This window comes from Xenopus laevis, chromosome 1S (genome assembly GCF_017654675.1).
Source record: "Xenopus laevis strain J_2021 chromosome 1S, Xenopus_laevis_v10.1, whole genome shotgun sequence".
NCBI classification, from domain to species: domain Eukaryota; kingdom Metazoa; phylum Chordata; class Amphibia; order Anura; family Pipidae; genus Xenopus; species Xenopus laevis.
Window position 1 is genome coordinate 105,740,187 of NC_054372.1, and position 22,084 is coordinate 105,762,270.

The following is a 22,084-nucleotide window of genomic DNA, read 5'->3' on the forward strand; positions in this document are numbered from 1 at the left end:
GCATGCATATACAGGTTGTGTATCTATGTATGTCAGAACTTGCAGGCACAAAAATTCCTGTAATTAAAACTTTATTTATACTTTATTGACATAGTGGTTCATTTTGAGTGCCAGCATAAAAAAACTAGTAGATGCTGATGTGTCTCACTGCATTGGTTAAATCTTGTTTGTCTTTAAAATATATGTTTCTGTCACATCACTTAAATAGATAACGATGACCATACTTGGGGACTAATTCAGTGTGATAATGAAAAGCGAGGAAGAATATAAAGGTATGTTTACAATGTACAGAAGGTTGCTTGCATGTAACGTTATTTCTTGTACCTGTTTTTGTTTTTCAACTTTTTCTGCTTGCGGGAGCAAACCAGTACTACAATTAACACCAATGTCAGAACAGCAAAACAGGATATTGTAGATATGATTACAGTCATGGTGTGCGCTGGAGAAAATGATGAAGATGTAGATGGCATGACTGGTGGGCCAAAAGCTGTTTTGGTTGTTACAGGAAAATTTGATGCACCTTGAAGAAAAAAAAACAGACATAGGACCAGCACTGCAGAAATATTATTTGTATTTTTACTACTACTAATAATAATAACAATCTATCTATATTGAGTGACATAGTGGGACATGGAAAGTTAACCCATTACAGAACTTTTCATAGCTAAAATTAGTTTTATTGTTGTAGTAAATGTTGGACCAATATAGTGTATATTGTAAGGTGCACATTATGGGGCCAATTCATGAAGCTCGAGTGAAGGATTCGAATTAAAAAAACTTCGAATTTCGAAGTGTTTTTTGGGCTACTTCGACCATCGAATGGGCTACTTCGACCTTCGACTACGACTACGAATCGAACGATTCGAACTAAAAATCGTTCGACTATTCGACCATTCGATAGTCGAAGTACTGCCTCTTTAAAAAAAACTTCGACCCCCTACTTCGGCAGCTAAAAGCTACCGAAGTCAATGTTAGCCTATGGGGAAGGTCCCCATAGGCTTGCCTGAGTTTTTTTGATCGAAGGATATTCCTTCGATCGTTGGATTAAAATCCTTCGAATCGTTCGATTTGAAGGATTTAATCGTTCGATCGAAGGAATAATCCTTCGATCGTTCGATCGTAGGATTTGCGCTAAATCCTTCGACTTCGATATTCGAAGTCAAAGGATTTTAGTTCCTAGTCGAATATCGAGGGTTAATTAACCCTCGATATTCGACCCTTCATACATCTGCCCCTATGTGTAGCTTTTAAATTGCTTTCTACAAACACTTATTTATTAAAGGTCAAATTTTAGAGGTTTTTGAAACCATCACTAAACTCACAAACTCTCATGCCACGATTATCATTGCATTTATTCAGTGACAATCGTGACAATCAAATATGAAAATGAAGAAAGGTGATGAAATATGTGCTAAAAATTATGAATACCTTGAAAACCCCTACATATTTGAGTTTTTTGGATAACTCCTAGCAAAAAAAAATTTGAAAGCATCTAAAATTCTGAATTGATTTAAAGCTATGCAATAGGATCAGCACAGCTCCCATTAACTTCTATAGGACCTCAATAACTTTTATTTGATGAAGTTTTGCATTAGAGGTTTTCATGGTTTTTACACTTGATATATCTCTAATTTTTAGAGCTTTTTAGAAACATAGGAAAATGATTTGTGGAAAAAATCGCAATTCGATTGTAAGAATATGGGCCCCTTAACATTACTGAATGAAGCACAAATGATACTCAACTGAAGCATCTGGCACACACAATTATGCTCCTTTTCTCTCTGCAATGAATATCATTGTGTGTGCATTGTGTGCCAGTTGCATTCATAAAGCTGTTCCACCTGTACTAAAGTATATTGCTCTCCAACCCCTTGGATGTTGCTCCCAGTGTCCTCAAAGCAGGTGCTTATTTTTGAATTCCAGGCTTGGAAGCAGGTTTTAGTTACATACAAACTAAGTATAGTGCCAAGCAGAGCCTCCTGTGGGCTGCCAGTCCTCATAGGGGCCTCAAATAGCCAATCACAGCCCTTATTTGGCACCCCAAGTGACTTTTTCATGCTAGTGTTGCTCCCCAACTACTTTTACATCCGAATGTGTCTCACGGGTAAAAAAAAGGTTGGGGACCCCTGATATTGAGTAAGCCTGCTTCAGTTTAGAGGGTGACAAATTATGTTTAAATATATTAATTGTTGCAGAATGGCCTGGAATTGGTTAGTCTGCCTATCAACCCCTACCTCAAGAACTAAGAAGAACGTTAGCCCTAAAACATCTACTTCATGCACTACATAAACCTACTGCAGCCATCGACATTTTTTTTATTTCTTCGACACAATATTATAAGTATTACTTGTTCCACATAATTGGACATTGCAGTATTCCCATCGAACATTCGGATCTGTTGTGTAGCACCAAGGACGTTCACTCTCTCCACCGGGGTTTCTGCAATGATTTTCAGAATTGGACAGCTCTGGAAAAATTTCAGGTAAACGTCTATGCAAATGAGGCAGCTAGAATGGAAAAGACATCTTAGTTAAAAAAGTAAAGTTTATAATGGGGATCATCTCTAGCCTATGATAACTGAAACAAAGTAGGACTTGGTAAAGCGAGCGCATGTTTCACACTGCACATTATGGAAAAGAGGACTTGTAGTAGATGCTACTTGTAGTACTTGTACTTGTAGTAGATGCTAAAACAGAATCAGTTTTACTCTGTATTCACACATTCACTACCATATCTATGCTATTCCTGTTTAAATAGCATGTATACTGTACATATGTTAGGTCTGGCTAGATATGGGAACCTCTTGCTAATATAATATCATATCTATCATTTCATTGACTATAAATTGCTTTCTCATTAGGTGGCAAATTTACTAACCTCCGAAAATTTGCCAGCGAAAGCTTCGCTCACAGCGCAACACTTCGCCAGGCGTGGATTCGACAGGACAACGCTAATTAACTAAAATCCAAAGTTGCGTCCAGGGCGCTGAACAATGGCGAAATTGCGCTAGTGTTACTGCACCAAGTAAAGCGAAGTTGCACTAGCGTTGCCTAATTTGCATTCGCCAGGCGTTGGGGAACAAAGTACTGCTAGAGTCTATCTCCTTCGCTAGCGAAGTTATACCAGCGACTGTTAGTAAATCGGCGAAGTACCGAAATGATGTTGCACTGGCGAAAATTCGGCACTTCGCCCTTTAGTAAATTTGCCCCTATTTGTAACATATTTGCCCTAACACAAAGTTAAATTGAGCATTGTTGACACCAATATAACTGATGTAGTTTACAGTAGCATGATGGGATCAAACTGGTGATCTCCTGACTATTTATGTAGGGGGCACCCTAAAATCTTTATAATAAGTAACCTGTGTCTTCATTCTATGATGTCTATCTCCTTCTAGCATGTTCATAGGTGTGCCACTAGACTTTATTTACCATTTACTGGCAAGGTGTAAAGTGCAAAAGTTAGGCTCACTTCTGCAGATTCAACTCTTTCCACTAACCAAAAAATTGTGGACCATTTGTATTTGCAGAGCTGGAATGTAAATGGTGGGTAATACATCTAACTATAGAGTTTAGTATCATAATAGCCTTTGATATTACTTGAGAAAGGCCTTTTGCAGCCCAAAACATGTAGTGTGGACATAAAATAAAAGCTTATTAGCAGTTATTCTGCCTGCTGTATGTTTTCCCATCTTCTCTGATACAGCCTTTGATATTATGTCTGTCCAAGAAATCATCCAAGCCCCTCTTAAAGCCATTAACTGAATCAGCCATCACAACATCACCCGGCAGTACATTCCACAACGTTGCTTCAAATGAAAGTTCTTTTCTTCTAGTCTGAAGGGGTGGCCTCTGGTACGGTGATCCACTTTATGGGTAAAAAGGTCCCCTGCTATTTGTCTATAATGTCCTCTAATGTACTTGTAAAGTATAATCATGTCCCCTCGCAAGCGCCTTTTTTCCAGAGAAAACAACCCCAACCTTGACAGTCTACCCTCATAATTTAAGTCTTCCATCTCTCTAACCAATTTAGTTGCACGTCTCTGCACTCTCTCCAGCTCATTTATATCCCTCTTAAGGACTGGAGTCCAAAACTGCACTGCATACTCCAGATGAGGCTTCAACAGGGACCTATAAAGAGGCATAATTATGTTTTCATCCCTTGAGTTAATGCCCTTTTTATGCAAGACAGAACTTTATATAGTTTAGTGGCCACAGAATGAAACTGCCCCGATAGACAAAAACCCCTAGATCCTTCTCATTTAAGGAAACTCCCAACACACTGCCATTTAGTGTATAACTTGCATTTATATTATTTTTGCCAAAGTGCATAACCTTGCATTTATCAACATTGAACCTCATTTTCCAGTTTGCTACCCTGCTTCCCAACTTAGACAAATCATTCTGCAAAGTGGCAGCATCCTGCATGGAACCTATAGTTCTGCACAATTTAGTATCATCTGCAAAATAGAAACAGTACTTTCAATGCCCACCTCCAGGTCATTAATAAACAAGTTAAAAAGCAAGGGACCTAGTACAGAGCCCTGCGGTACTCCACTAACAACACTGGTCCAATTAGAAAATGTTCCATTTACCACCACTCTTTGTAATCTATCTTTTAGCTAGTTCTCTAAAAGACTGGACTTGGCATCCCCTGTCCTAACTTACATGTCATTCGGAAGTTTACATGTTGTCCCCAACTTGTCCCATGTGCAGCACTTCCAAATGCAGGTAGCACTGTATTCTTTAGAGAGGTGCAGACCTTAGCACTCTGTTGTGGAGCCCAATGACCTGGGTCAGGTTTTAAAGTGTGTGCCTGTTTGTGCACTTTGCACTCAGCCCCATGCATTATAAATTAGTCCTACCACCTGCCTTTAGCTCCTCTTAAAGGCGTTGTTCACCTTCAAATGAACTTTTAGTATGATATAGAGAGTGATATTCTGAGACAATTGGTTTTCATTTTTTATTATTTGTGGTTTTTGAGTTATTTAGCTTTTTTTTCAGCAGCTCTCCAGTTTGCAATTTCAGCAGTTTGGTTTTTAGGGTACAAATTACCCTTGATTTGATTTGATTTGAGAAGGCAAATCATTCAAAAACAATAAAAAAAAGAAAAAAGTTGCTTAGAATTAGATATTTTATAAAATACAAATAATTTACTTACAGGTGAACCACACATTTAAACTGCTTATTCTAGGGAAACAGGGTTAAATTATATCATACTGGCTTTATAACAGATAAATTGGGAAAATATAATTTTTAAAGCTAAAAGAAAAGGTAGAAAACATTGTCAGTACCAGCCCCATTTCTTTAGTCCATGAACATTGTGCATTTAAAGAACTGCATTGGGTAAATGAAATATTAAATAGTATGGATTGGTTATGAATCCACCTGTCTTGGGTTTGTAAAAAAGTAGATATAGGCTATAACTATGTATACTACCTGTTGACTCCATTTCTGGCAAGGAATACCAGATGCTGTTGTATTCATATTTCCTTGGTAATGTCTTCCATTTCCTATGTAGCATGTCCCTGAAATAAAAAGGTGTTTGTATACTAATATTTGTATACATTTCCACATTAAGCAAAACTGTAAATCTGGACAAATAAAGTAACATTTAAAATCAATATGCAGAGTTGAACTTATGTCTGTGTAATGCATTTCATTTAGATTGTAGGCTGGGTGTTTAAGAAAATGACAGTTGAATATAATTTACTTGAACCAGCGCTGATTGTTAATTATAGGCTCATTTGTAATTTGAAAGCTTCCATTATTCTTTTCGCTCTTGCAAATCTTACATATAAAAAAATATAATGTTCGATTGTAAAAGTCCAAGAGTGAGTACAGGCTTAAATTATCATAAATCAGTGTGTCAAAGTGGATCCTCGTGAAAGTCACTTGCATGCAATTTGTAAAATCCAACCAGCGTACTGTATCTGACATTGAAGCTTTTGGGTTATCTAGTAACATTTTAAGTGATTGTTATTTACAATAATTTGTATTAGGAGAGATAATGCTTTTCTATTGGGGTGCTGTCACAGTGGTTTCCTGGTTTGATTCCTTTTTCCTCATAATCAGATTGAGGGTGAAATACATCAACTGATATGTCATTACCGTTATAGGAGGGTTATCTACACCAGTGCTGTTCAACTTCTGTGGTACTGAGGGCCGGAATTTTTCTAGCCTACGTGGTGGAGGGCCGATTATGGAAATCAGTGTTGACCACTCCCCCTTTTAAACTACACCAATTTAAACAATTTAAACCACACCCATGTTATCACAAGAACTTTTAAGTTCCATGTCCACATTACTGGTGGTAACACACCAAAAACCCCAAATGGTTGGTGCTCACTGCAGGGATATTACTGATCACTCATATGTGAAAAATGTAAGTTATACCCTTAAATATACCATAAACATTCCCTTAAATCCATTGGCTGCCTCCTCTCCTGTGGATTACACAGCACCCCCCAGCACACAATTAAACAATTTAGGGGCCCCTAACAACAATTTTAAAATGATAACACCCCCCCAGAACAAACACTACCAGGCTCGCATCCCACTGAGTACAGAGTAGGGTACACAGGGAGCATAGGGAAGGAGTATGAACAGTTCACCCTGTGCTACAAACAGTGACACAAAGCTTGTAACACTTCAGTAGTTTGTCTGATGTGTGAACAGGTGAACAATGTCGGCACTTTCAGTCTGGATCTGAGATGTGAACAGTATAGGGCTTTATGGGTGTTACAGGGGTGAACAATGCAGTGGGATTACAGGTGTGACCAATGCAGGAGTTTACTGTCTGAATTTGAGGTGTAAACAATGCAGGGTCCAGTTAGTCTCAGCACTGATACAGTACCTTTAAAATCTTACACAAGGTAAGGAATCCCAGCAAACAGACTTTCATGTAGGGGCCACAGGGGGGGGGGGTCGAACAGCCCTGATCTACACTATTCATGTATTCAGCTGTATTCAGAATAATAGCAGTCTGTTTAAAATAGTGAACACAGCTCAAAATCCTTATAATAGCTTTTATTTTCATACATGCAAATACACTGGGAACACTGCATTGATCAAATATGTGTTATTCCTTTACAGAAAGTGAAGAAAAGGGAATATTAGGCTGTTCCAAAAAATAGAAGTGTCGGCATTCTTCTTTACAAACTCATATTTACTGTATAAACGGTTCCAACATTTCAAGATGTTTCAAGATTTTGCTTTCCTTTGAATCATTGAAGTTATATTGATTGAACTAATATTTAGTTTAGAACTGCTGCACGTCTGTGTTGCATGGAGTAGACCAACTTCTGGCACCTGTTACATTCCACAATTCTTCTGCTTTTCTTGGTTTTGCCTCAGAAACAGCATTTTTGATGTCATCCCACAAGTTTTCTATTGGATTAAGGTCCAGGGATTGGGCTGGCCACTCTATAACATCAATCTTTTTGGCCTGGAACCAAGATGTTGCTCATTTATTGGTGTGTTTGGGGTCGTTGTCTCTTTGAAACACCCATTTCAAGGGCATTTCCAACATGACCTCTTCGAATATTTTGCTGTATTGAAACTGATCCATGATCCCTAGTATGTGATAAATAGGCCCAACACAATAGTATGAGAAACATCCCCATATCATGATGCCTGTGCTTCACTGTCTTCACATTGTACTGTGCCTTGAATTCAGTGCTTGGAGGTCATCTGACAAACTGTCTGTGGCCCCTAGACCCAAAAGAACAATCTTGCTTTAATAAGTCCACAAAATATTGCACCATTTCTCTTTAGGCCAGTCAATATGTACTTTGGCAAATTGTAACCTCTTCAGCACACGTCTTTTTTACAACAATGGGACTTTGCTGTTGCTTCTTGTCGATAACTTGGCTTCACATAGTCCCCTAATTGTAACAGTACTCACAGGTAACTTTAGATATTCTTTGATCTTCCTGGAGCTGATCATTGGCTCAATCTTTGCCATTTTGGCTTTTCTTCTATCCATTTGAATAGTAGTTTTCTTCCATGTTGTTCACGTTTTGGTTGCCATTTTAAAGCATTTGGGATCATTTAGCTGAGTAGCCTGTCATTTTCTCCACTTCTTTATAAGTTTTCCCCTCTCCAATCAACTTTTTAATCAAAGTACACTGTTCTAAACAATGTCTGGAATGACCCATTTTACAGATTTGCAAAGATAAAAGCACTATAACCAGCATGCACAACATTTGTTGCCTTCCTTCCTTATAGGAATAAGGGCCATTAATGACACCAGTTTTTTTCACCTAATGACTGACCTCACTAATTGAACTCCACACTGCTATTATTTGGAACAAGCTATTATTATTTTGAATGCTATTTTGAACAAGCCTCAATTAATGATTCAGTTATCAGCAGCATGTCATGATTGTTGTGTATGTTGGTTTTCTATTACTCTACTACACCTACTAGTAAATCATTTGCCATGTAGAAATATAATTACTATCAAAAACAGTGATTGATCAGGTTAATTATGTCAGACTGCTATTATTCTGAACACAGCTGTATATCATAATAAATAAGTCATGCATGGTGTATTACAAATGTACCATACAGCTTTATGTGGTATGCTTTTATATGTACTGAAATTTTAATTAGTTAAAGGCTAGAGAGATACTTTCAAGTGAATATTTCTGTAATAAAAAGTTATTATGGCTCATTTAGTACTATTGTAAACCAATGGCAACTAATTATGCGGTTGCTTTGTTAAAATCATGAAAGGAAATTAACCCATTGGTTGGTACCTCATTATGGAGTGGAAAATATTGTGCTAATCCAATACAAATGGCATTACGACAAGTGAAGACAGTCCTCATGATATAAATTCAGTATATGCTTATAATGTATATAATATATAATGTGGTTCACTAGCCTGTCCCTCTCTAATGGAGAACCCCTGTAAAGCCATCCATGAGCTGCTTACACATAGTAAGCTTAGGGATAGCTCTTTATATATATATATATATATATATATATATATATATATATATATATATATATATATATATATATATATATATATATATATATATATATATATAAGAGCTATCCCTAAGCTTACTATAAGCTTATAGTATTAAACAGAATGAATTTAAATATTTATATATATATATATATATATATATATATATATATATATATATATATATATATATATATTTAAATTCATTCTGTTTAATACTATGTATTTCAATATACTATTTAAAGTTTGATTTCTGTAATTTATGTAGCACAGACATTTTCTGCAATGTTTCACAGATTTAAATAATTACAATTACTTCATACCAAATCCAGCTAACAAAAAACACATTTAGGAAATTTATGAAGAACTTACGTGTAATATTCTCTTTTCGTAGTTCTACAAAAGAAAAATGGCAAAGTCTAGTTATTTTTGTAACTCTTCAATATTTAATGACTATTGTTAAACTGTGAATATTTTGCTAGTTAGCAAGAGAACATAGGAGTCAGGTGTCAGATCAAATATATGTTTTGGGGATCCCTTTTCTAGCAGATACAGTATATTACAACTCAGTCTATATTTGAATGCAGCACACATAAAATCAAAATAACTGATCTTGGCACACATCCTGAATGTAGAGAAGATTTCTGTTGGTTTTATATGAGTAAACTCTAATTTATTTTCTAGGCAGAATGATCCCCCCTCAAAGCTCCATTAGACCTAACTGTCAATCAAGAAAGACAGATGCTGAGAGGGGGATAGTTAAGAGAAACTTGACCCTGTAAACTGTTCTAAATTGATACATTTAGTTGATACATTTCTTATCTGTGTCCCTGCTGAGCAGAATCTATGGGTTATATTACTGGCAGCTGTTAGACTTGATACAATAGTTGCTAATACTCCAGAGATACGGCTGAGAAATGTATCAACTAAATGTTGCAAAATTGTAACAGTTTAGAGTCTGTATCTGAATTACTGAGCTGCCAGACTCAAACACCAGAGACACGAACATTCAACTTTAAACTTAGATTTTGGAAAAACAGTAAAAAAATAAATAATGGAAGGTAATTAAAAAATGTCTTTATTTCTGGGGAACAATCTAAAAACAACTGAAATGAAAAAAGTGTTTGTAAGGTGAACAACCCCTTTAAGCTCTGGCAGAGATATTGCTGTATTGTGGAGCCGGTGGACCCCAAGGGGGTGTGGGTCCAGGTGCCACTGCCCTGCTCTCTTGCAGAAGAAAGAGTTAACAGTATTTTTTTCTGATGATGTGTCACATCAAATACTCAGGTACTGACAAACAGGAAGTCAGGAACTGGAAATTATGTGGCCAGATATTAACCACCAACCACTTTGTGTTGATATGTAGTTCTTATAATAGTCTTAAATCTGTAGTGTTTCTTACCAAAAAATGGAATCCGAGTGCAAACTTTTGAGTTGTTTTGTACGCTTGGAAGTTTATCACATTCAGGAAGCAACATTAATCCATGCTTATAAATTCCTTTATGAGAGTTGTCTTCCATAGAGAGCCAGTCTTTAAAGCAGTATAGATCCTTTACTGCAATGCAGTGTTCTCTGCAAAGGAGTTTTTAAGAGAAGAACATATAAGGTATGGGGCTGTTAGTTGGAATATTAGCTATGCTTTTGGTAAATCTATCCTATATTAATCAAAGACAACCCTCCAGGTGAAAGCCAACTGCATGTTAAACAAAAGGGTTAATGCCTGTAATGATTTCCAAGTGTTAAAGGATCACCCCAAGGCCAAAAAGGAAAAAAAAAAGCTCCACTGGGTGAACAAATGTTGAAAAAGGGATATAATAATCCATTAATTAAATTTGTTGTTGGCTACTGAACATTTCACATTCTTGTACATTTTTTGGGAGATGACTATAACTTCACTGCATACACTTCTGTGCAAAATTATAGGGTTCATGTACCTCTGCAAGTGCAGTTGCAGTTCCCAAAATTTCCACGCAATCAGTTACCCCTAAGAGTAATGTGTGCGTCGAGAAAACCTTGATCCTTACCCTCCCGGCCCACACCTGACTTTCCCCCTCTATTTATACACCTGCGATCCGATGATGTCACATAAGGACTGGTGCTTGCCTATAAACCAGAAGTGTAAGGTCGTGGGCAGGGAGAACAGGTAGAGGAGCTCAACCCGAACCCACCCACGACCCTGAAAAGGTGCACTGAGGTTGGCCCAAACCCGTCCGACCCGCTTGTAAATCCTTGGGTCCCACGGGTATTGGGCTGCACATTACTAGCACCTAAACTCCTTTCATTAAAGATACTTGTGTGAAAATGTACTCCTTGCAGCTCATTGTAGTTGTGTTTGGAACTGCTCAGTCCATCCTGCCTTCTGTTATGAATTCAGCGCTGGAGCTACTGCTACCTCCAGACCAGGTGGTAGCTCCAGGGGTTCCTCAACAGCCTGCATCATTCACAATTCAGTTGTACCAAAAGAATAGGGAACATGTATTACTTGTGTGCCAAAGCCCAGAAATTATGCTTGACAGACTTCAAAAATATTTGGCACAATTGTGCCAGGTGCATCACCTATTGAGACCACAACAACACTGGAATGCTGGGAAAAAATACAAAATTGTGCCTGCAATTTGCTGACTGCACTTTTGGACATACATGAGCCCTTATATAGCATTCAGTGTGCTTTAGTGTGTCTTAAATTACTTATGAATTTAAATTTGTATATGCTTCAAACATATCTGTAATAAAAAGGAAGTTGGCAACCAAGATTTTGTTCCCTAAAAAATATTTATCTAGAATATGTATACATATTTTCAATGAACTGATTATTATAATTTGCCTGCATGAACAGAAATACGTTGAGTGAACATATGTTTAAGCACACCTGTACCTGTATTTATAATAGGGAATGGAGGTTGGCGTCGTGTAGGCTATGCTGCACCTCTGTCATATCAATGCTAAATAAAATGTTCATACAGTCATATGAAAAAGTTTGGGAATCCCTCTCAGCCTGCATAATAATTTACTTCACTTTCAATAAAAAAGATAACAGCGGTATGTCTTTCACTTCCCAGGAGTACTAGGGTGTTTTCTGAACAAAGATTTTTTAGTGAAACAGTATTCAGTTGTATGAAATGAAATCAAATGTGAAAAACTGGCTGTGCAAAAATGTGGGTACGCTTGTAATTTTGCTAATTTGAATGCATGTATCTGCTCAATACTGATTACTGGCAACACCAAATTGGTCAGATTAGCTATCATGAGAATCATGAGAAAAGGTATTTAAGGTGGCCAATTGCAAATTGTGCTTCTGTTTGACTCTCCTCTGAAGAGTGACAGCATGGGATCCTCAAAGCAACTTTCAAAAGATCTGGAAACAAAGATTGTTCAGTATCATGGTTTAGGGGAAGGCTACAAAAAGCTATATCAGAGGTTTAAACTGTCAGTTTCAACTGTAAGGAATGTAATCAGGAAATGGAAGGCCACAGGCACAGTTGCTGTAAAACCCAGGTCTGGCAGGCCAAGAAAAATGCAGGAACGGCATATGTGGAGGATTGTGAGAATGGTTACAGACAACCCAAAGATCACCTCCAAAGACCTGCAAGAACATCTTGCTGCAGATGGTGTATCTGTACATCATTCTTCAGTTCAGCGCAATTTGCACAACGAACATCTGTATGGCAGGGTGATGAAAAAGAAGCCCTTTCTGCACTCACGCCACAAACAGAGTTGCTTGTTGTATGCAAAGCTCATTTAGACAAGCCACAGTCATTTTTGAACAAAGTGTTTTGGACTGATGAGACAACAATTTAGTTATTTGGTCATAACAAAAAGCACTTTTCATGGCAGAAGAAGAACACCAGATTCCAAGAAAAACACCTGCTACCTACTGTCAAATTTGGGAAAGGAGGCTCAATTTAGTATTGATGAAATATCTTTGTTGGGGTGGCAAAATGTATGCACCTGTCTAATTTTGTTATGATGCAATTGCCTATTTTCTTTTAATCCAATAAACTTTATGTCACCGCTGAAATACTACTGTTTCCATAAGGCATGTTATATGTTGCTACTTTGAAAGCTCAGCCAATGATAAACAAAACTCCAAAGAATTAAGAGGGGTTCCCAAACTTTTTCATATGACTGTATATGTTTGATTCCGGACAGGCGGAAATTTTGAATGCATCTACAGTGCTCTATAATGTCATCCATTTCCAATTAGAAGCGTACAAGCTTCTCATTGATATGTCTTTATTTATTCAATTCATTTTTTTTGCTACATCCCTTCAATGACAACACAAATATTAGATTTCTGTTGACTACAATCCCCAACAACCCCCATCTGAAAGGAAATGTAGTTTGGAAATTGTTGTTTGGACTGTGTAATCAAAAGTTCTAAGATAGTATGAGAGAAAAGAAACGTCAGTGTCACAGACATATGGGATTCTATATTATAATTTCAATGTGTATAAAGTTTCTAAATTGAATAAACTCTAATCTTTAAAAAATTTGAATGTTTGCTTATTTATTAATTAGCAAGTGATTACAAAAAATTATTTAAAAATCCAAATATAACATTTTCAATTGAAAAAAAAATCATAAAAAGAATTTGAATCTTTTTTTATTTTTTATTTCATTGTGTCCAAAACTTGCATTGGAAATTTTTTTTTTCCATAGACAATTTCGTCAAATTCTTATGTTTCAGCTAAAATAAATATTTGATTCTTACAAGAAATTTGAATTGAAATTTGTAAATCACGCAGTGGACTTGGTAGATAGATAAATAGCAGGATATCATATTTCTCATACGTCAACAAGTATCTACTGTTCCACAAACATTTACAGAGTTTTGCGCACTGCTGGTTATCACCTGACACAGGTTCCATGGGAAAAGCCTTGAACAGCAAGTGCGGGTGGTTATTTGAGTTCTCATAATGTATGACCTGAAGATCTTATATAGTAAACTATCTGAAGCTTCCTCATTAACACTGGCCTTTATACAACATACCAGGCATGCAAGGTCACGTATTAGCTAGAAGTTGTTGTTGAAGTGATAAAAACCCATTGATACCTTATTTGGAAATATACACTGAAAGAAAGTTCTGTGCCTCATTTCCTCATTTCCAAGGTTATATTTGGATTTTTAAATATTTTTTTAATCTACAGTAGCTTTGTTTAAGATGCCAAATTCTAGTCCCATTATGATACCCATAGTTAGATTGTATGCTTCCCTTAACATTTGATTTGTTTGCAACTTACAGTATCTGATGCTGAATAGATATTGGCTGCTGATTTGGTCTCTTTTTCCTGAAATTCAGTTAAAACAGATTTTACATTTCCCACTGGACTGCATCAAAATGGCGTAAATTCCATGAAAACATTACATTTCTGAAAGAAAAAGGGCGGCTCCCCTAAATGGGACTGCAACATCAGTGTCAGTTATGGAAAATGTAAAATTGGGGTTCTACTTTATTAAATTAAAGCTTATTCAACTGAAAACTTAATTCGTTCTGTGACTAATGACTTTGCACAAGCCATCCGATATAACTTTAGACTAAGAGACATTGGAATCATCCTAATCTGTAGATATCACAAAAAAATGCTCCCGTAACTCAAAAATATTAAGAAACCATCATTTAAGATATACAGTTATGCGTTTCGTACCCTCTGGTACTTACTCATAGGTGATTAATCTATGCAAAGGTGCCTTGCAAAAGTATTCACCCCTTGGCATTTTTCATGTTTTGTTGCATCACAACCTGGAATTAAAATTGATTATTTGAGAGTTTGCACCATTTCATTTACAGATCATGCCTACAATTTTGAAGATGTTTTTTTTTTATTGTGAAACTAACAACAAAGAGGACAAAATAACAGAAATCTTCAGCGTGCATAACTGTTCACCCCCCTAAAGCCTATAGAGCCACCTTTTGCGGCAATTACAGCTGCAAGTCGCTTTGGATACGTCTCTATGAGCTTGCCATATCTTGCCACTGGGATTTATGCCCATTCCTCAAGGCAAAACTGCTCCAACTCCTTCATGTTGTTTGGTTTTTGCTTGTGAACAGCAACCTTCAAGTCTGACCACAGATTCTCAATTGGATTGACAGGACTTTGACTAGGCCATTCCAATACATTTAAATGTTTCCCCTTAAACCAACTCAAGTGTTGCTTTTGCAGTATGCTTCGGGTCATTGTCCTGCTGGAAGGTGAACTTTCGACCCAGTCTCAAATCACAGGCAGATTGACACAGGTTTTGCTCAAGAATATCCCTGTATTTAGCACCATCCGTCTTTCCCTCGACTCGGACCAGTTTCCCAGTCACTGCTGCTGAAAAACATCCCTTGGGATGATGGGATGTGTCGGGTTTGCGGCAGACATAGCACTTTTCTTGGTGGCCAAAAAGTTAAATTTTAGTCTCATCTGGCCAGAGAACCTTCCTCCATACATTTGGGGAGTCACCCACATTCCTTTTGGCAAACTCAAAACGTGCCTTCTTATTTTTAACTTTAAGAATGGCTATTTTCTGGCCACTCTTCCATAAACACCAAAAATAGGTATAGAAGCTCACTAGATGTGCCAAATAAAGCCACAAGAAATTTGAGCATTACCGTCTCCTGTGATTCCTTCGATCAGCGCCGTGTAACGGGGTAAATCTGTGCACTCTTCCATAAAGCCCAGCTCTATGTAGTGTACAGCTCATTGTGGTCCTATGGACAGATACTCCAGTCTCTGCTGTAGAAATCTGCAACGCATTCAGGGTTACCTTCAGTCTCTCTGCTGCCTCTCTGATTAATGCCCTTCTTGCCCCAGATGTGAGTTTTGGTGGGTGGCCCTCTCTTGGTAGGTTTGTTGTGGTACCATTTTCTTTCCATTTGAAGATGATGGATTTAATGGTGCTCAGGGGGATCATCAAAGATTTGGATATTTTTTCATAACCAAACCATGACTTGTTCTTCTCAACAACTTTGTCCCTGACTTGTTTGGAGAGCTCCTTGGTCTTCATGGTGTAATGCCTCTTGCTTAGTTGTGTTGCAGACTCTGGGGCCTGATGTGTTTATACTGACAGATCATGTGACACTTAGATTGCACACAGGTGGACTTCATTTCACTAATTAAGTGACTCTAAGGGGCCGATTCATCAAGAGTCGAATATCGAGGGTTAATTAACCCTCGATATTCGACTGGGAACTAAAATCGTTCGACTTCGAATATGGAAGTCGAACGATTTTGCGCAAATCCTGCGATCGATCGATTAAATCCTTCGAATCGAACGATTCGAAGGATTTTAATCCAACGATCGAAGGAAAATCCTTCGATCAAAAAATCACAGGCAAGCCTAGCCTAGCCTTCCCCATAGGCTAACATTGACTTCGGTAGGTTTTATCTACCGAAGTAGGTGGTCGAAGTATTTTTTAAAGAGACAGTACTTCGATTATTGAATGGTCGAATAGTCGAACGATTTTTACTTCGAATCGTTCGAATCGTTCGACTTCGATCGAATTTAACCAATTAGATGGTCGAAGTACCCAAAAAATACTTAGAAATTTTGTAAATCTGCCCCTTAAAGGTAATTGGTTGCACCAAAATTTTTTAGAGGCTTCATGGCAAAGGGGGTGAATACAAATGCACATGCCAATTTTCCATTTTTTTTTTTTTTTTAATTCTTTTTTATATATATTTTTCTCATTTCACTTCACCAACTTATACTATTTTGTGCAGAACCATAACATAAAATAAGATTAAGAAACATTTAAATTACAGGTTGTAAAATAACAAAATAGACAAAAAGCCAAGGGGGTGTATATTTATGCAAGCCATTTAAAGGATGAGTAGGTACCGGAGGATATGAGACGCTTAAGATGGAATATTATACTGAATGTTTTTTAATATATATTTTTGAATACATTATGGATTTTTAATATTTTTGAGTTATGGGAGAATTTTTAGTGATAAATAGTGATATGTGCCTTGGGAACCGGTACATTTAGGGGCAGATTTACTAAGGGTCGAATATCGAGGGTTAATTAACCCTCGATGTTCGACTAGGAACTGAAATCGTTCGACTTCGAATATCGAAGTCGAACGATTTAGCGCTAATCCTACGATCGAATGATTATTCGTTCGATCAAACGATTAAATCCTTCGAATCGAACGATTCGAAGGATTTAAATCCAACGATCGAAGGAATATCCTTCGATCAAAAAAACACAGGCAAGCCTATGGGGACCTTCCCCATAGGCTAACATTGAGTTCGGTAGCTTTTAGCTGCCGAACTAGGGGGTCGAAGTTTTTCTTAAAGAGACAGTACTTCGACTATCGAATGGTCGAATAGTCGAACGATTTTTAGTTCGAATCGTTCGATTCGTAGTCAAAGTCGTAGTCGAAGGTCGAAGTAGCCCATTCGATGGTCGAAGTAGCCCAAAAAACACTTTGAAATTCATTTTTTTAATTCGAATCCTTCACTCGAGCTTTGTAAATGTGCCCCCTACTGTTAACTGTGGTCTCTTCAGATTGACTGTTAGATTGCCCCAAGTGTTAATATCATCATCCTAATCTGGCCATATTTTACAGCCACAATTGGGATCATAAGAGGGTACTAAATTATTTGCGCATTTACTCCTTCTAGAATTTTCGTGTTTGAAAAGGCTTTAACATATAAAGGAAATTCAAAATGTTATAATCAGGGCTTTAGCTTTGACACAAAACATATATGACCTTTTAAATTATCAATTTCCCTTTTTATTTATTGTACCTCATTGGCCTCATCACTAGTGATGAGCGAATAAATTCGACAGGTGCGAATAAATTTGGCAGGTGGAAATTTGCAGTGTTTCGTGAATTTTCCACCGGTTTGCGAATTTTGCTGGAAATTCGCAAATTTTTTGTCAAAGTGAAACCGGACAAATTCGCCCATCACTGCTCATCACCACCTAGGTGAGAGCTTGGTGGAAAACTGCCCACTTTACAAGTGAATGACACCAACACCTAATTTCAAGAAGGTCAAACAGCAGCTGTCAACATTAAAATGTAAATCTAAATCTTGTTTTGGCTATTCACAATGTTTAAAATAGCTTTTTTAATATGTTACAGAATTTCCAGGACTTACATTAAGGAGAAACTGCAAATACAAACTGTATCTACTGGAGTTTATGGACATTTCATATATTATGCAGTACCAAGCCCACATGCAGTAATAATATATGGTGGTTTCCCTGTGAAGAACAGGTTTAGATTGTTATCTCTTTGGTGTCCTGAATGCAGTTAATTTTTCTGCAATGGATATAGCATTTTATCCCTGGTGTTAGTATCTGTAACCCTAGGGATGTGATGGCACAAAGACTTAGAAACGCAGCTAATTAGCTTAACTGTTATGATGCTGGTATTCTGCACTGCTCATGTCTGCCCAGTTATGCCTCCACCCTCTTGTACTTTTGAGCAGGCTGACACATAGACCACAATAAAACACAACTAAACTTTTCCAGCACTATGATTAGGAATGAATTCAGAAAAAAAGAGTTGTTATTTTAAAGGAGGTTAAAGACTCTGGTCATAACATATGTATAAATCTGACTTTGAGTTTTAACAACCCATTCGTAGCAAAGGTTTGGTAAGTTCTAAAAGTAAAACTATACATTTGTGAAAATAAATATTGTGCCAGTGTGACTTGCATGTTTTAGATCTAGTCTTTGAGTGTGTGCTTCCAAGGACATGATTCCCAATGGTCCTCTTTTCCCCACCTCTCTCTTAGTTCAAGCCCGGTGCTGGTTAGAGGGGTCGGCGCCTCTCCTACTTGAAGATCCGTGAAAGATACCAGACACACAATAGCAAGTGAAGCGGGGATGACCCCTGCGTGTTTAATTACGTCAAATGTACATTTGACGTAATTAAACACGCAGGGGTCATCCCCGCTTCACTTGCTATCATGTGTCTGGTATCTTTCACGGAACTTCCAAGGACATGGACATTAAGAGAGACTGATGGAAAAGACTGCTATATTACTGGAACCCTTAAGATATAAAGAAGTAACAACACATAAGTGTGCAATTCTATTGTAACAGAATAACAAGTAGAAGAGTAGTATATGGCAGCAACAATAGAGATGAACGGATTATTTGAAAAATTACAATTTATAGAAATGACACTACATGTCTATCCATGCCCATTTCATATAAATACTTGCCCATTTCAGTCCCTGCACTTAGTGATATGGTCTACCAGTATTTGGTGGCTAGTAACTTAAAGGAACCATCTAAGTAAAAGGCATCACATTAGAAGCCATTGAAGCTTCTTTTACTGTATTCTTTGTATATGTATACACAGTATATAGGCCATACCGCATAATAGCAGCACACAAAATTGCTGGTAAATCCAGGATGCTGTGACTGTAGGACTGCATAAGAAAAACCGCATTTGATGTTTCAGAAATGCCACAGAGAGCAACTTCATAATGAACAGGAAAGAGATACTTTCTGAAAATGAAATATTGTGCAACTCTGGATGTCTGTCTGAAAAGTGATATGTCTAATCTTTAAAATATATTCATATAGTATTATATTGCTTAATGGTGAGATATGCAATCGCAAGATAGCAGGGATTAAAAACAGATTGCAGCCAACATAATGTATACAGTATATACCTAGACTACAGTACAAAACAAACTGTTCTGAATTTCCAGCATCCTGTGCCATGAATATGTTATCAATGTAGATGACAAACATAAAGTCTGAGCCTATACATCCTAAAAATGCTTTTTACATGTTTTGAGTGATACTGCCATCAAATCTGAAATCAAAAAAATCATATTTGCCAACCATATTATTATAAGATTCATACTGTGGTGTCTGAGGACTTATAGATAAGTACTATTTGTAAATCCACTGCCATGTGTGATTATACCCAAGATTTTCAAACAAGCAGATAGCATAGCTAAATTAAGAAGAGCTGATCAGTAAGTAAACAGCAGGCAAAACAACAGCAAGAAACAAATCATGATATATATTTGATCTTGCAAAAAATAAATGTCTTATCTATATAAATATGAAATGCAATAGCCATACAATGCACCTTTTTTCCCTGAATGTATGCAGCATTGTGGGTGCAGGCAGACGATTTGCTTGATGCAATTGCACATGTGCTTCACTGCAATTCGTGTATAAATGCGCCAAATATTTTCGACATCTGGTTGGTGTTATTTCTGGTGATAGCTGGTATAATTTCTGGTGTTCACTGTGCAACGTGTGTGCCCTATTCTTTCACAACTGAACTGTGGCGATTGATGCAGGGTGCTGTGGATATCCTGGAGCTACTGCCTGGTCTGGAGGTGGCGGTAGCTCCAGAGTTTGCCAGCATGAAAATGAGCTGCAGCTCTTGGTTAGAAGGATAGCAGAAAGGGAAAACTATAGGGAAATGTGAAGTGTGCACACCTTAAAATGTAAATACAGAAAATAATTTATACTGTATATATTTGCCCGTAATTTAAAAACTGAAAATGTGGTGTACTATAAAAAAAAAATCTATTGCCAAAGATACAGTATATCATCAACTCTGTGTACCTGCTAGTTTTGATATCATAAAATCCCTGTCTTTTAAGCCTTCTTCATTAAAAGGCACAGTTATTGTGTTTTGCTCTGGTTAATTACCTGCACATTGGTTTGGGAGCTGGCCCTTCTCCAGTAGGGTTACACTCTTGGAAGAAATAGTTGCAGAGAAAAGCTTCGGCAGCAGGTCGACAAAAGGAGCTTACAGTTTTAAGTTCATTCCAGGTTGTTTGAGCAAGCATCTCTTGGCTCTCCTCCGGTTCAGAGTTAGATGAATTAAAGAATACCAAGGAATCCTTTGCAAGTATTGAACTACATATGTCCCCTCTATATGTAGTGCAGTAGCCGGCATCCCCTTTGTACAACCTGCAAACAGAGAGTCAATTTAGAAAAACAATATATAAAACTTATGGGGCAGAAGCAAAGTTTGCACTAGTCTATAGTCTTTTTTGGAACCGATTTTAAGTTAGGCCAGTAAAAACTAACTGCTGACTGGTTGCTATACGTTTTTCTTAGTGTTGCTACAATTTGGCACCACCAAACTATGGAAGTCTTAAATATAATAATTTAAATACAATATTGTAAATACAGTTAGTCTGCAGAATAAGGCCATCATTGTAGCAACATATTGATAATATACATGGGCCACACTTATAAAGAGAACTAGCAACCAAGGGGCAATATCATTACAAAATATCATTACAAAACCTAATATTTTTCACCGAAAAAGCTCCAATGTCTGGTACTTATTAGGCACCAAAACCTTGTAAATTTGAGTAAAATTTGCCATCTAAAAGCTGGATAATGTAGAAGTCAATGGGGGTTGTCCTAAGCAACGCTCACGTTTTTTTTTATTGATTTGAGGGTTTTTATCTGAAAACTCGATGAATTCAAGTTTTCAGGACATAAATTACATAGATTTGAGTTTTTTCACAAATTTGATTCTCGATAAATATGTCCCTTAATGGAGGCTACCATTGTTCTGTCACAAGAACATATATCAAATGTTTTGACATTTTAAAAACGTCACCCAGCAGATTACGACATATGTGATTGTTTGCTGGTTTAATGAACTATTTATGTAACCCAACCACAAAAATAACAGAAATTGCTTTCAGAACAGAGGGACAGGTTGTCCTCCACTCCCATATCATTCAGAGATGCAGAAATGCAGGTATTTTAGTGTTATCGAACACTTACACTGCACAGCTGTCTCTTACATTGCACACATAATATCATGTGGATGTCTTCAAAGTTATGTACAGGCACAACTGCTAAATGCACTTCTGAACTATGATGGGCTCCTTAAAGCAAACCCTAAAGTTAAAAAACCCTACCCCCATACCCTACATAGACCCTCCTCCCCTCAGCCTAGCTGCTGCCCGGACAAATGCTCCTAAGTAGGGTTGCTACCTTTTCCCCCGGTGGAGACCGGGCAGGGGGCGGGCTGTGACACAGAGGGGGCAGGACTGTAATGTGGATGGCAGTGACGTTGAGGGCGGGGCTATGACACAGCGATCGGCGATTGGCCGATCTCAGTGTCAAACATGGGCAATCCTGCCTGGTTTTCCTTATTTGGAAAA

At 37.4% G+C, this 22,084-nt stretch overlaps 1 protein-coding gene across 1 annotated transcript in view; it reads right to left on the reverse strand.

Moving 5' to 3' along the window:
• Positions 1-22,084, reverse strand: part of musk.S (muscle associated receptor tyrosine kinase S homeolog) — a 70,623-nt gene that overhangs the window by 9,848 nt on the left and 38,691 nt on the right. Inside the window, exons 9-14 of the mRNA XM_018243737.2 lie at positions 20,604-20,867; positions 10,382-10,551; positions 9,352-9,375; positions 5,439-5,527; positions 2,348-2,507; positions 325-520 (exon numbers count right to left, since the gene is read on the reverse strand). Coding sequence (XP_018099226.1) covers positions 325-520; positions 2,348-2,507; positions 5,439-5,527; positions 9,352-9,375; positions 10,382-10,551; positions 20,604-20,867 — 903 coding nt within the window. The remainder of the gene's footprint in view (positions 1-324; positions 521-2,347; positions 2,508-5,438; positions 5,528-9,351; positions 9,376-10,381; positions 10,552-20,603; positions 20,868-22,084) is intronic.